The 15,722-nt window shown below is 36.8% G+C and overlaps 6 protein-coding genes across 6 annotated transcripts in view; 3 read left to right on the top strand and 3 right to left on the bottom strand.

Annotated features, from left to right (window-relative positions):
- Positions 1 to 2,323, bottom strand: part of SAPINGB_P004592 (uncharacterized protein) — a gene marked incomplete at both ends in the record, with an annotated part of 3,774 nt that extends 1,451 nt beyond the window's left edge. Inside the window, one exon of the mRNA XM_031999307.1 lies at positions 1 to 2,323. This exon is cut by the window's left edge and continues 1,451 nt beyond it. Coding sequence (XP_031855198.1) covers positions 1 to 2,323 — 2,323 coding nt within the window.
- An 876-nt stretch (positions 2,324 to 3,199) lies between these two features.
- SAPINGB_P004591 (uncharacterized protein) lies at positions 3,200 to 5,520 on the top strand (the record flags this gene model as incomplete). The annotated part of the gene is made up of 3 exons (XM_031999306.1): positions 3,200 to 3,251; positions 3,319 to 3,370; positions 3,432 to 5,520. The coding sequence occupies 3 exons, from the start codon at positions 3,200 to 3,202 to the stop codon at positions 5,518 to 5,520; spliced, it is 2,193 nt and encodes a 730-aa protein (XP_031855197.1).
- Positions 5,521 to 6,057: 537 nt separating this feature from the next.
- SAPINGB_P004590 (uncharacterized protein) lies at positions 6,058 to 6,441 on the top strand (the record flags this gene model as incomplete). The annotated part of the gene is made up of 1 exon (XM_031999305.1): positions 6,058 to 6,441. One exon carries the CDS (start codon positions 6,058 to 6,060, stop codon positions 6,439 to 6,441), a length of 384 nt encoding a protein of 127 aa, XP_031855196.1.
- Positions 6,442 to 6,572: 131 nt separating this feature from the next.
- Positions 6,573 to 8,558, bottom strand: SAPINGB_P004589 (uncharacterized protein; the record flags this gene model as incomplete). Its single annotated transcript, XM_031999304.1, has 1 exon — positions 6,573 to 8,558. The coding sequence occupies one exon, from the start codon at positions 8,556 to 8,558 to the stop codon at positions 6,573 to 6,575; it is 1,986 nt and encodes a 661-aa protein (XP_031855195.1).
- Positions 8,559 to 10,073: 1,515 nt separating this feature from the next.
- Positions 10,074 to 11,747, top strand: SAPINGB_P004588 (uncharacterized protein; the record flags this gene model as incomplete). The annotated part of the gene is made up of 1 exon (XM_031999303.1): positions 10,074 to 11,747. The coding sequence occupies one exon, from the start codon at positions 10,074 to 10,076 to the stop codon at positions 11,745 to 11,747; it is 1,674 nt and encodes a 557-aa protein (XP_031855194.1).
- Positions 11,748 to 14,279: 2,532 nt separating this feature from the next.
- On the bottom strand, positions 14,280 to 15,636 carry SAPINGB_P004587 (uncharacterized protein; the record flags this gene model as incomplete). The annotated part of the gene is made up of 2 exons (XM_031999302.1): positions 14,280 to 15,297; positions 15,365 to 15,636. 2 exons carry the CDS (start codon positions 15,634 to 15,636, stop codon positions 14,280 to 14,282), a joined length of 1,290 nt encoding a protein of 429 aa, XP_031855193.1.
- Positions 15,637 to 15,722: the final 86 nt, after the last annotated feature.

Raw genomic sequence — 15,722 nt, 5'->3', positions numbered from 1 at the left:
CATAAGAGCCCTTTAACGACTGCAAAAAATACGCACTTTCCTTACATGAGTTCTTCCCCCCAGGGGATAGCATAATCACTGAAAGCGTCTTTTTCCCATTCTTAGGCTCCAACCCAAACACCTTCCAAAACCTTAAAATAGGCGACTTGGCCTTTAATGTTTGATTCATCCGCACCATCGTATAATGAGGTGTGTCAATCGAAAATAAAAGCTTCAGCTCAGGTCGTGGCCTAGCCAAAGCTGGAGGATTCACAGGCTGCTCAGTCTGTGAAAAAGAATTCGGTAATATGCCTGAAATCTGTGTGTTCATCTTGGGAGAATCAGTAAACACATCGTAGTTATTTGTAGAAGGCTCCACAGAATCAGGGAAAAGTAATGATCGGCTCTGAGGTCGTGACTGAGAATTTAACCTCTCATTGCCGTGATTGGATAAAGAGTCTTGTCGATTTAAAGACACTGGTGAATTCGTCCCAGATGCAGGTAAACTACCAATTGCATTCGATTCCTTGCCATCTGCTAAGCTTAAAACTTGAGATAAATGTAGTTGCTCAAGCTGAGGGAAAAGAGCCTTTAAATTGTCCATAAGCGTAACGTCATTAATAAACCGTGGCACTAAAGCACTCGAAATAATGTTTGAAAAAATACCATCATCCCAAATAACTTGATGAATAAGCACTTCAATGGTGGAATCAAAAATCTGGGAATCCGAGGCCTTAATATCCACGCCAGGTAAAAAGAAAAGAGGACTAAGTTTCCCAACAATACGAGACTGCGAAAGAAGATTAAACCATCCAGTGGCAAGCTTCTTCGATACAATGTCATCCTCCGTTTCCGATAAATTAGCTTCCTCAAGCTTCCGCTTTAAATCTGGAGATTCAGGCTGAGTTTTCAAAGCAACCTTAACTTCAAAGGGCCGACCTCCTGGTTTTAAATTGTTTTCAGGTGGCTTACAAGTATCGTCATCGCTTTCTTCAATGTCACTATCTTCCTCTTCTTCTTCTTCTAAAGTCCCCGGCTCTACAAAGTACCTGCCACCTCTAGAATACTTGGAATCAAGATTGTTGGAAATCGAACTGTGGAACTTTAACGGAGAAAATATATTGTTTCTCTTTTCCTCAGTAAAAAGATTACTTAGAATTGAAACATTCTCAAATTCAAATCCTTGACTTGGCTTCACTTCAATCGTCTGACTAGATGCAAATGGCATTGGCCATAAGAAAGATGACGAATTCGTTGACGCCGATGATTGGGACTTGATATCTTCCTTTTCACTAGAGTGAGGTACAGGCTCATTGACCTGCTCCTCTTGAATTGGGTTTAACACTTTTTCTTTTGTGTCATCAAAAAAGTTAAAGTCATCTTCAGTGATTTCTTGTGCATCTCCAAAAAGTTCTTCAATGTCATCCCAGTTTTTAGATGACTTCCCCGGAGTAAAATCGTTAATTGCGTGATCTTGCTCATTAATATCAGGTCGGGATCTAAGTGCAGGATCAGGAGGTGTGGGATAAATAATCGAAGGTCCCATGCCATTCATTCTCAAAGGTTGTTGGGAAATTAAATGGCTGTTAAATATATGTGATGCATTTTCCGACAAGTTAATTGATAGGCTATCTGTGAAATCTTTGGAAACCAGTCCAAGCCCGTTTGTTAGTCGTTTGTTGTCATTAGAATCATTATCGTTACTTTTATCATTGTCATTTCTATAGTCTTCATCAAGAGAAGCAATCGCTTGTAAATCGTTCATGTGAGTTTCAACCTGTGAAATAATGTCATTTGATCGAAACCAAAATAAATCGTTATCTGTCTTATGCTTAAAAGGTGGCTGGCAAAAGCAAAAATCCATTGGCCATGAAATGATTATTGGGTTTGCCATCTGTGGACTTATATTAAAAGTAGCCCAGTCCATTGAAGCTAGCCTGGTATCTTCAATTTTAATACCATATGAGCACATTAAGAGGTTAACAAAGCCCTTAACTGACTTTGGGGGAGGTATAAAAGAAATGAAAGATGCTGGAATACCAATTGGAGAAAGTATAATTTTGGAGGGAATCTGAAGAGGTTTGGAGGATGCGTTACAGCTTTCAATTGCATGTGAAAGTTTAAATAAATTGGATTGTTGGTGGTATATTTTAAGTATAAGGTCTCCAAAGGGTGAAAGAGAAGGCTCAATATTCAGTAAATTTCCATTCGTCATATTGACTAAAACGGGACCTAAAGGAATAAGAATATCAAACTGGCATAGAGAATGAAAAATTAACGACTTGACTGCCGTAATAAATGGAACATAAGGAGCCGGAGATGCGTGATTATCCTGTAGCATCATTGATGATATGAAGATACCGGTGGATGTTTCTAAACAAGTTAGTTAAATAGTAGAAAACAAGCACGGCAATGTCACCTTACCTGTCAATCCAAGTGACTCCGCAGAGACTGTCTTTGGGAACGACGGACGCAAAGTAAAAAACCATAATTCATGTCCTATTATTGCCACAAGTGGTTTGGAAATTGATTTTCTAATAAACCATTCCGCCTGGTAAAGAAGTTCTTTATTGTTTGTGGTGGGAGAAGGTGATGGTGGTATGAAAACTCGGTATGGAATTTGAGTAAAATTTCCCTATAATGGCATGTTAATAAATAAATAAATAAATAAATAAATAAATAAAAATAAGGGGAGGGATAAACATACCGCTTTAAATATATTTGAGTGGGCGTTATCTAGATTTATGGACATTATGAAGGGATATCAACTCATTTCTAAATAAAAGGACATTCATGGAGATATTGTGAGGAACATTTGCCATGAAATATTGGCCTTGGATATATATATATAATATATGTATATATAATATAAAAACGAATATTAAGAAAAGTAAGATTAAGAGAGTAAAATAAAATAAATAAAATATTTTGAAATTGGCCAAAAAAAATAAAAAATAAAAAAGAGAGGTGTTTTTTTGTGAAACAGGGTAACTGATCGCTGATGTAACATTTTACGTAAAGTCTTTACACCCAAAATTATCACCACGTCGTACTTTTCAAAATCCTTCTTGTTGTTTTTAAATACTCTCAATTTAATCACAGCAACGACCCTGGGCAGAAATTAAAAACAACAATAAAAGGTGAAGGAGACCTTTAAGGCTTATTTTGAGATTCTACCAGGTCTTTTCTACTCGTCCATACAAAAAACCTGCTTAACAAGATGAACACCATAGAGCGTAAAATAAGGAACGTTTTCCAAGCTCCCAAGAAAGGTATGAAAAAAAAAAAAAAACATCTAGTTAATCTTTAGAACCCCAAATAATCTAATTCATTTTACAGGAGAGACTTTTGAACTTCGCAAAGGATTGGTGTCTCAATATGCATATGAGAGGTATGAAATTTGAAACTTTCTTTTCTTGACCAAAGGACCCATTACTGACATTGCAAATTAGAAAGGAGGCTATTGAGCGAACAATCTCGGCAATGACTGTCGGTAAAGACGTTTCGGCTCTATTCCCAGACGTTCTAAAGAACATTGCCACTCACGATCTTGATCAAAAGAAACTTGTTTATCTCTACCTCATGAATTACGCCAAAACCCACCCAGAACTTTGTATTCTTGCCGTCAATACTTTTGTCCAAGACTCCGAGGATCCAAACCCCTTGGTCCGTGCGTTAGCCATTCGAACCATGGGCTGCATTCGCGTCGATAAAATGGTTGACTACATGGAACATCCTCTTCGCAAAACTCTCAAGGATGAGAACCCCTATGTGCGCAAAACAGCCGCCATTTGCGTCGCTAAACTTTTCGACCTCAACCCAGAGCTTTGCATAGAAGAAGGCTTTGTTGCTGAGCTCCAACGTCTTTTGGGTGATAATAATCCCATGGTTGTCGCCAACACGGTCTCAGCCCTGGCTGAAATCCAGGAATCAGCTCCCGACACCAAGAGTTTTGTCATCACCTCTACTGTTCTTAACAAACTTCTTTTGGCTTTGAACGAGTGCACAGAATGGGGCCGCATTGCTATTCTTACCGCTTTGGCTCAATACAAGTCGGTCAACCAAACTGAAGCCATCCACATTGTCGAGCGAGTTGTTCCTCAATTTCAACATGTTAACCCAAGTGTTGTTCTGGCCGCTATTAAGGCTGTCATTGCCCACCTAGACACACAAACACCAGATTCCCGTGCTGCTCTGCTTAAGAAGATGGGGCCTCCTCTCGTTACTCTTGTTTCGGCTGACCCAGAAGTCCAATATGTGGCTCTTAGAAATATCCAAATCATTTTGCAAAAGTTCCCCTCCATTTTGGCTCGAGAGCTGAGGGTATTTTTTTGCAAGTATAATGACCCGCCTTATTTGAAGATGGAGAAGCTAGAGATTCTTGTCAATATCGCCAACTCTGGAAACTATGGCCAGCTCTTGTCTGAGCTTCATGAGTATTCCATGGAAGTTGATATGGACTTTGTTCGCCGTTCCATCAAGGCCATTGGCCAAGTCGCCATCAAGATTGATGCGGCTGCCCCCAAGTGTGTGGAAATTCTTGAGGATTTACTGCGCAACAAGGCTGGTTATGCTATTCAGGAGATTGTCATTGTGATGAGAGACATTTTGCGCAAATACAGAAACTTTGAGGGCGCAATTGGGTCTCTATTCCAATATCTTGATGATTTGGATGAGCCTGAGGCCCGTGCCGCCATCATTTGGATTATGGGCGAATACGCAGATAGAATAGACAATATTGCAGAGGTTTTGCAAGGATACATTTCGACTTTTAAGGAAGAGACTTCACAGGTGCAGCTCCAGCTATTAACAGCATGTGTCAAGGTTTACATTAACAAGCCAGAATCTGGCAAGCAGTTCCTTCAGAGCGTTTTACAAGCAGCAACAAGTCAGACAGAGAATGCCGATGTTAGAGACAGAGGCTATATTTACTGGAGATTACTATCAACGGATGGCGAAGTTTCAAAGGATGTTATATTAGCAACTAAGCCACCCTTGAACTCTACAATCATTCCTATTCCTCAGGGTCTGTTGAATGAGCTTTTAAGCGAGCTGTCCACTCTGGCGTCTGTGTATCACAAACCAGTCAGTAGCTTTATGGGTAGCGGCAGATTTGGTGCGGCTGCGGTGCGGAAACTTGCGATTGAGGAACAAAAGCAGCTGGCCAAGGAAGAGTACATTGATGCCGATGCAGTTTCGCATAACGGTGCTAAGGTGAATGTTGAGAATTTGTTGGATCTTGATTTTGACTCAGAACCCAGTGCGCCTATTGTTTCCTCTGGCTCGCACGAATCCAATGAGCTTGCTGGAGTGTTTTCAGATGGCGGCAATAAGACGGCAAGTTCGGGCGCTAATGGCAAGCCCAGCAACAGTGATATACTGAGTCTTTTTGGCAACAGCGGCAGTACTAATAACACTGGCGTTGGGTCTACTACAGGTGCATTTAACAATCTCAGCATTAATTCTGGTAACGCCGGTGCCCCAGCAAGCGCCCCCAGTAATGCTCCTAAGACTAATGAAGATTTGCTGAGTCTTTTTTAATGAGGTGGGGAAGAAGAGATGATGAAATATATAAATAAATGTCTATATATATATATACAAGTTTATTTTTAACGTAAAAAAAATTAAAAAAAAAAAGAGAAAAGTTTTAAAAAAGAAAGAATTGTAAAAAAAAAAACAATATAATAATAATATATTTTTAATATTAATTATCATCATGAGAACATTATTTTGCCTTAGAATATAAACATTGTGATTCTTTAATCAAATCACTCCTTGAACGTTTTTCTTTTTTTTTTGTAGTTAGTTTCTAATTTTTTTATTATTATTAATATTAATATTATAATACCATTTCAATGGTAGTAAAATTGCCTCCTTATGTGTCAGATGTCCCTGTTTGATTGTTTTATATAGTCTACAGAAAAAAAAAAAAAAAAAATTAAAATCACCATATCACACTGAAAATTTCCTACACATACACACACACAAACGCCTCTTTTAAAACCACCAATTTGTCCAAACCCCCTCTCTCTCCCTTTTCAAACAATCCAAATATATTATTTATTTACAACCCAAAAAATGGTCCTTTCAAACATCCTAGATATAATAAACCCACCACCCCTTAAACCACACGACCAACAAACGCCTTCATCCGGTGGTGGCACCTCATCATCTTCAGATAATAATACAAATAAGGATAAACAAGATGAGCCATGCTTGACTTGTCTGGCCACATCTTCCGCAGTTATGATCTTTGGTGGTGCTTACTTGTCATCGGGCCTTGTGTTTGCTACCAATGATAATAAGCCACTACCTGGGGTAACTCCACAATGGCGCTCAATTGTGCGCGGAGGTGGTGCATTTTTAATTGGTCTGGGGGTTTATCGTGGTATAAGTGCAGTAAGTCTTGCAATAAGCCAGTACAATAAGAGCAAGGAAAGCGACATCACCAATAGTCCATAGATAGGGAATATGGGAACGTTGATTTTGATGTAATGTATATAGTATTAAGAAAAATAAGGTCTTTATATTTGTTCTTTAAATAAAAAAAAAATAAAAAAAAAAAGATTAATCATAATCTTTGATTGGCATTCTTATAATTGCTGTGCCCATAAATCTAACCTCACATTATTCTTTTTAGATAAAATGAAAAACTCTTCATTTTTAAGTTCCTTTGGAGTGGGTCTGTCAGACTCTTTGACAAGACAGTTGTCCACAAACTTTCTAAAAAGCTTGGAAAAGGGCGCACCAGGAGGCAATGTTGGTGGGGGCTCATTTACAATTCTGTGGATCAGATCCACGATGCCACAAGGTTTTTGGCTATCTGAGTCGTCATAGTAGTCACCATCATCGTCGTCGTCATCGTCATCATTATCATCATCATCATCATCACCATTATCACGAGACTTCTTAGCCCGGTTCACCCAGGGGAAGTATCCAATGGCAAGTTCAAGAATGGTAAGACCGAGAGACCATACATCACTTCGGATACTATACTGGCTGCCGCAAATCCGTTCGGGCGACATGTAGATGGAAGTTCCCACAAATGTGTCAGCCATACTGTTTACAAGCTCACTCGAAACACCAAAGTCACAAAGTTTGATCTGGCCCTCCGAGTTTACCAAAACATTTGATGGTTTAATATCGCGATGCATAATGTGGTGAGACTCGTATAGATACTGGAGCCCTTCGATAACAGCAACTGTAATTTTACCAATAATTGGTTCCGGGAGGGGCCCCTTTTTTTTGGAAATGTAATCGAGTGACCCCTTGTTCATATATTCCATGCAAATGGCCACATGTTTATTGCTGTGGTAAAAGCCATAAAAGGAAACAATGTAGGGCGACCGGCACTCATTCATAATGCGAATTTCCTTGTTGATACGTCGGCGCACCTCTGGTTTGGGGTCAATCGGGATTTTTTTACGAGCCATTAGTCGTTTTGTAGGTACATGAAAGACCTTAGCGACTGTTCCTCCATTGCCAGACCCAAGTTCTGAAATGAGCTCCAAGTCTTCTTCGCGCATGTCTAGTTGAAACTCAACGCCAAGATCCAAGGAGCTCATTTGAGAAATCAAACCGTTAGGATTTTGCCTGCTTCGGCTGCTGCTGCTGCTGCTAATGATTTGGGAGTTTGGAGCCACTAGTTGGATAAATGTAGTGTTTGTGCCGGTAGCAGCTGTATTTACAGCGCCATTGTTTGAGGGAGATGAAATGAAAGAAGAGGATGAGTTTGACTGGGAAAAATTTGAGGATGAGGCTGACGAGAAGGCAGTTATAGAGTAATTTGATGGTGTTGGAGGAGAGGCAGTAGCAGTGGGAGCAACTTGGGATCCCAGAGATAATTTCTTAAAGTTTTTACGTTTCATTGATTTTGGTAAGTTAATGGTAGAGGCTGGAGAAACAGGGGTTTCCAAGTTATTGAAGGTTGCGTTTGGCCTTGTAGATGAGATATTGGAGATAGTAGTTTGTGATTCTTGTTGAAGAACAAGAGGGTCTCTTTGAGAGATGGTGATGTTTGATGAGAATGCAGGAGGAGGTCCCAAGTTGAGAGCCAAGGGAGGACCTCTTCGAGGTGCCATTTGTTGAGAACGTTGCTGCTCTACATTGTGTTGCTGTAGTATGGGAGGTTGGAAGGATGAAATTTGAGGACGAGCTTGATGTTGAACTTGATGTTGAACTTGATGTTGAACTTGATGTTGAACTTGATGTTGAACTTGATGTTGAACTTGATGTTGAGCCAGTGTGTGAGATTGGTAGGGTTGTGATGAAGTGTGAATGGGAAGTTGGGTTTGGTACATGGCTTGTGTAGATGGAATGATTGAACTTGAGGATTGAATCAGAGTTGTGTTTGATGATATTAGCACTGGAGAGCTTGTTCTAGTAGAGTCTTGATTGTAGATTCTTGAGTGTCTAGATGATGATTGTGATGAACCATTTGAGAGAGGGGGCTGTGGAGGAGGGTTTATTACGCCAATATTATCTTTAGGAGTAGAGTTTAATGAAGATGAAGATGAGGATGGGCTGTTTGACGAAGAAGAAGAATGCTTCGACGAAGTGTTTTTAAAGAGAAGAGCCATTTGATAGTAGAGCAATTATCTAAAAATATGTGAATTGTCTAGTTATATGTACTCATATAAATAAATATATAAATATATATATATATTTATATATATAAGGGGGTATATGCAGTCCTTATAAGCAGAATAAGGATATGAATGGATGAAATAATATGGAAGAAGAAAAAAAGAAGAAAAAAAGAAGAAAGAAAGAAAGGAAAGAAAAAGAAAGATATATATATATAAATAATATAAATAATATGAATAATAAATAAATTAATTAATAAATGAAAATGAAGAAAGGGAGGAGTAGTTTATAGTTTTTTTTTGTAGAAGTGGTAAGAGTAATTTTAAAAATTAAAATAAAAATTAAAAATAAAAATTAAAAATAAAAAATAAGTTAAGTAAATAAAAGGGAAAAAGCCTTTTAGCCCCAAATCATATTTTTATATGAAAATAGACATGAAGACTTTTATTTATTTTTTTATTTCTACTATTTATATATATATATATTAACTAATATTACTACTACTACTACTACTACTACTACTACTACTACTACTACTACTACTATTAAGGAAAGAACATTGACTTAACATCACACTGTCCCCACCACCACCCCCCTCATTTTTTTTGTAACTTCCACCTCCCCTCCCCCCTTGAGCCTCAGACTCACATATATATAAACACATAGGGTAGAAGTTTAAAGTAAGTAAGTAAGTAAGTATTATGTCCTAAAGTCTACGTAGTTAAATGTTTATTTGTAATCATTTATAATATTTATATAATAATAATATTGTTGTCTTTCTTTTTTGTTTCCCCCCCCCCCTTCTCTAAATAAATTTTTTTTTTCTCTTTCTCATTAATTCATCACATACAATAAAATCTTCTATATATATATTATAATAACCCTAAACCTTTAAATCCACATTCTCTACTCTTTTTTTTTTTTTTTTTTATGCCAACAACAAAACTACAAAACCTTCCTTTCCCTTCTTCTTCCACCACCACTTAACCTCACACGTTTGCACACACAATTTTTTTTATATATACAACAAACTTCTTCTTCTTCTTCTTCTAACTCAAACTTTCCAATCTCACAAAAAACCAACCATCCATTAACCCTCTCCCTTTTCTTATTCTTCTTTCTTACTACAAACCATCCATCATCTCAACTATCTTAAAAAAAAACAATCCATCAAATTCTTATCTAATCCTTCATCCTTTTCCATCTTTTACGCTTTTTTTTTTATTTATTCCTCCTCCTCTTTTTTTTTTTTTTTTTTTGGTATATCTCCTGTTGTCAAAAACATCTCTTTTTTATTTATTCTCTCTCTCTCTCTCTTATCAGTCGCTTCCTCCTTTTATAACCTTTAAATCTTTTTTTACTCTCATCCGTTCTCGACCATTCTATCTTTTCTATCTCATCTTATTGGCTGCTGCTGCTGCTGCTTGTTATTTTTTTTTAAATCTACGACACCTATCTTTGATTTAAAAGAAAAACATTTGTTATAACAGAAAAAAAGAAAAAAAAACATGGCATCAAACCCTACTACTTCACAGGATGCTTCGTCCGCTGCCCAAAACTTAAATAATAGCGACTGGCGCTCCGCTCTTAATATTCCAGCCAAAGACACTCGACCTCAAACCGAAGATGTTACAAACACAAAAGGTAACGGCTTTGAAGACTTCTACCTTAAGCGCGAACTCTTAATGGGAATTTTTGAAGCCGGCTTTGAAAAACCATCCCCTATTCAAGAAGAAGCCATCCCTATTGCTCTGGCAGGAAGAGATATTTTGGCAAGAGCTAAAAATGGTACAGGTAAAACCGCAGCTTTTGTCATCCCCGCACTCCAACAAGTCAATACCAAAATAAATAAAATTCAAGCCCTCATTCTTGTCCCAACTCGAGAGCTTGCCCTCCAAACATCACAAGTCTGTAAAACACTCGGAAAGCACTTGGGCATCCAAGTTATGGCCACAACTGGTGGAACAAACCTTAAGGATGATATCCTTCGTCTCAATGAAACAGTCCATGTCCTTGTCGGCACCCCAGGTAGAGTTTTGGACTTTGCTGGCAAACAAGTTATTGATTTTTCAGAATGTCCTATGTTCATCATGGATGAAGCCGATAAGCTGCTCTCCCCAGAATTCACTCCTGTTGTTGAACAACTCCTTGGCTACTTCCCAGCTTCCAGACAAATTCTTCTCTTTAGTGCAACATTCCCTCTCGTCGTTAAATCATTTATGGATAAACACCTTAATAAACCTTATGAAATCAACTTGATGGATGAACTCACACTTCGTGGTATCACCCAGTATTATGCATTTGTTGAAGAAAAACAAAAACTTCATTGTCTCAACACTCTCTTTTCAAAATTGCAAATCAACCAATCAATCATCTTTTGCAACTCTACTAACCGTGTGGAACTTTTGGCTCGAAAAATCACTGAGCTCGGTTACTCTTGTTACTACTCTCATGCTAAAATGCAACAACAAAATAGAAACCGTGTTTTCCATGAATTCAGAAACGGAAACTGCAGAAACCTTGTTTGCTCTGATTTGCTCACTCGTGGTATTGATATTCAAGCTGTCAATGTTGTCATTAACTTTGATTTCCCTAAAAATGCCGAAACTTATCTTCACAGAATAGGTCGTTCCGGTCGTTTTGGTCACCTTGGTTTGGCAATTAATCTTATTAGTTGGAATGATAGATTTAGTCTCTACAAGATAGAACAGGAACTTGGAACTGAAATTAAACCCATACCTGCTCATATTGATACCTCGTTATATGTTGCTGATGCTGTTGAAAATATCCCTAAACCTTTCCCCATCACTGAATTGCCAAGAGACTCCTCCACTAGCCGTGTTAATGGAAACAATAATCAACGATATAATAATAACCGCAACCAACAAGATAATCAAATCTACCAACAACAACAGCAATTTGGTCAAATCCCTCCTCAGCAGTATCAATACATGCCTCAACAATATGCTCCATTGCAGCAACAGCAACCTCAACAACAACAACAACAACTTCAGCAACAACATCAACAACAACAACAACAACCACAACAACAACAACAGCAAATCCCAGCTGGCTATTACAATAACACCCAAGGAAACAACTATCCCAACTATCCTCCTAGACCTGCGTTTATGCAAGCTCCTCCACCTCAACAAGCTGCTTATTACACTCAGCAACGATAGAATTTTTTCATGTTTTTATACATACAAATATTTTAACGACACCCTTTTCTTTTTTATATATATATTTATGATTTCTACAGACAAGACATATATATCCCAACGTCTATAAATTGTCTTTTAGTTACGCCTTGTTAATAATGAACTTATAAAATGCACATGCATTTTTGATGATACCACTTTTTCTTATGATGTGTCCTTTACTATGTTTTTTTTTTAATATTGTTTCCTACGAATATAAATGGGGATTTTTTTTAATACAGCTGCAACAACATTCCATTTCAACCATCAACAAATAATATTCAATGAAGTTTAAATTAAAAAATAATTTTTGAAAAAATTCTTAAAAAAAAAATGAAAAAATCTTTAAAAAAAAAAAAATCTAAAAAAAATTCAAAAAAGAAAAAAAAAATATTACAAAAAAAGTTTTAAAAAAAATTGAACTGAAACGCCACAAAAAAAAACTATTTATATTGTATTAACGATCTGTTGCTGCTTTGTTATTTAATGTCTTGATGATTACTTTTAACCTCCCCCCCTTCCTTCCTTTTATCACTCTTATATATCGCAATACCCAATCCCCAACCTTTTTAATCCTCGACCTGTTTTTTTTTTTTTTTGCTTCTTCTTTTTTTTTTTTTTTTTTTTTTTTAATACAATTTTTCGTGTATGAAAATCTTTGAAACTCCCACTTTCCCTCTATACAAAAAGCTCTAATGAATTCCCAAAGTTCATTTTGCTTTATTTCTCAATTATTCCCTAAGAATAGAATAAAAAACAATGTTCTTTTCATGGGTATTAATTAAGCAAACCCTTGATTTTAATGGACTTGTTTTTTAAAATGTAGAAAAAAAATGTACTTTAAGTACTAAGTAGCGTAGCCTCTAAATGAAAAAAAAATAAAAATAAAAATGACTCTGAGACTCTGTGCTAACTTAAAGATTATTTTACACTAACCTTTTTGAATTTTTTTTTTTTAACCTTACCAGGGAACTTTACTAAACTCGTCCATTTCTCAATTTTTTTTTTTTTTTTTTTTTTTGTAATCCTTGTCAAATCTTATTCCTCAATTGACTTTTTTTAAACATGAGTTCCACCCCATTCTTTAATGGCATGATACATTGGTGTGGAATATATCAAAAAAAGTAGTGGTGAAATAGGTGAACCTTGCGGAATTCCAGTACTAATTTTTTGCACTGATCCTTTTCTTCGGTCCATGAGCATACTAGCTTCTCTTTCACTTACAAATTGGTACGTCCAGTTTATAAGTGCTTTGGGTAGTTTCATATCCTCCATTGTGTCTGCCAATATATTTCTGTTAACATTATCAAAAACTCCTTGAATATCAATGAGCATAGCTGAAATTTTTTCTTTACTAGTTTCAATTCTTTGGACAAGTTCCAAAACAGCATCAGTAGCACAATAACCTTGTCTTCCCCCATATTGCTCTGGTGGAAGTAAGTGTGTTGTAAGCTTGGTCATTCTTTTTTGTATAATTTTTTCCAGTACTTTAGATGGAATCTTAAGTAAGGAAATTGGTCGGTATGCTCTTGGCTTTGAATAGTCAGGTTTCTTAGGTTTAGGTATAACAACAATAATGCTAAAAATTTGTTTGTTTGTTTTTATTCAAGGGTTATAATGCTAAAAATTGCAACTATAATGACAAGGTTTTTTGTTTAAAGGTTTGTGAAAGTCTAGTAATTCAAAATTTTGCTTGAAATCACAAGATAGCCTCTTTAGCTTAGGGGTAGAGCATTGCACTTGTATAACTAAATATATACGAAATGCAAAGGTCAGCGGTTCAATTCCGCTAGGAGGCAATTACCTTTTTATATTTACTATTTTTATTAACATTGATTTTATTTATTTTATTTATTTTTTTTCTTGGTTCAAAATAGACAGTTTTGTTGTTGTTGATGTTTTTTTTTGATGTTAAAAATAATAATAATTTTGTAGGTGTCATTGTGTTAACTACCAATGAATGCATGGTGTTTTAACCACCTACCAGATTTTTCATAATTATGAAAGCTAAATATATATTGTGTATGTTAAAAAAATAAATTTTGAAGAATTTCCACTATATATATATATATATACCTCTATCGATGTACACATAAATGAGTGATCACTGGATCTACGCTACTTTACCATGTTATGCTTCGACATAATAATTATTATAATAATAATAAAAATATCAGTATATAATTTCATTTCATTTCATTTCAATCCTACTATCTATTTATTAAGTCTATATAAAATAAAAAAAAAATTGATTTTTATTTTCTTTCTTTCTTTCACTTCGGGTGCTGCTCTATTTATTACTTTGCTCTGTTTACGTTGTGCTGGCATTTACTAAACTTTCTATCATTTCTTTTTTACCCCTTAAAAAATTAATATTCCAAATCTTCATTAATCATTTATTTATTTAATTTTTTATTAAATTTTTATTAAATTTTTATTGAATTTTTATTGAATTTTTATTAATTTTTTTTATTCCACAAATTTTAATTATAACGTTTCCCCTCATCTCTTCAATTACATGACTCGTCGTAAACTGTTTGTCCGCTTAGGCCTTATTAATCTATCCTTGCCTTCAAAATCAAGAGAGTCTGTTTCTGAAAATTCAGCCTCTTCTTCAGCCTGGCTTTTCGATCCAGTGCCAGATGCAGAACCACCCCCATTAATTGCCAGGCTTGAATTGCTATTATTGTTTGACCGGCCATATTCGTAGTCATCATCGAGCCGTGTCAGTCCTAAGCTCTCTTCCTCCATATCGTTGAGCAATCTAGCATCGTGCGATCGCATTGATGCCGACCGGCGGTGCTGCATCGAAGCTCGCTGAAGTTGTAAGCTATGACGTGTTTGTACGCCTGCCATCATATTATCCATGGGCATGCCATCGATAGCCTTTGATGGGAATAAGTTTTTAATATTGTCACCGCGCGAAACATTGAGGAGATAAACACCAGCAAAGATGATGAGAAAGCCGCAAATGAGAGACACGGAGTTTGATGCGTTGGTGGTGTTGAAGCCCGAAAAGAGCAGGAAGGATGCACACAGAGTGGCAGTTGTGAACGTTACGTAGTAAAGGGGGTTAACGATAGAGGTATCAAATTGGTCAAGCGCCTTATTAAAGTAGTTCATCTGTGTCAAGATGCAAACAACAACGACAATCGCAAACACATAGGTCGACGGATGGCTAAACTGATTGTTGCCAGCAAAGGTCAGCTTGAGCGCAATACCAAAGCCCTTGATAGCCATGACCGAAACGGAGCCGACTGTAGAGCAGATGGAGATGTAGACCATTGGGTTTTTGCGACCAAATCTAGGCGCAATCACGTAAATCATAACGGTTGAGAAAACAGCGACAAAAAAGACATAACATAGAAACCCAGGCCGCATCGCGTATTCTAAAATCTCGTCAACTGTCTGGACGTCCTTGTCTGCGGGTGCATGCAGAATGATAATCACAGAGCCGATAAGACAAATTGCGCAGCCCATTTTACCCAGCACTCCCAGCTCTTCTTTGAGAATGAGTGCCGCAAGTACAGCTCTATTTTAATTAGAAAACTTTCATCTCAAAAAAAAAAAAAAAAAAACCATATTCAGTCTTTACTTACCCAATAATGACGGCAAGTGCACCTAGAGGTGTGACGAGAATCGCCGGCGCAAACGTATACGCCGCAAAGTTTGCAATTTCTCCGATAGCCATGGTCAACATGCCTGCCCACCAGATGGGATTTTTGAGATATTCGTAGCCGTCGCCTTGAAAGCCTTGATCTGCTGCAGCCATAAGTCCCTTTTTTGTGAGAATGAAACTGGTTCCGATGGCCAGGGAACTGGAAATGGCCAGCCCCAGACCAATATATTTATCTTCAATAAGATCAGTCATGATCACCGCAAGTTATAAAGAAACACAAGACGGATGGGGGAGGAAAAATGCGGGTAGGTATAATTTATTAATTAATATTATTAATA

The sequence above is a fragment of the Magnusiomyces paraingens genome, assembly GCF_902498895.1.
Source record: "Magnusiomyces paraingens strain CBS 517.90 genome assembly, contig: contig3, whole genome shotgun sequence".
In the NCBI taxonomy this organism is placed as follows: Eukaryota; Fungi; Ascomycota; class Dipodascomycetes; order Dipodascales; family Dipodascaceae; genus Magnusiomyces; species Magnusiomyces paraingens.
The sequence above is the reverse complement of the archived record's forward strand: the minus strand, read 5'-3'. Positions and strand labels throughout refer to the sequence as shown.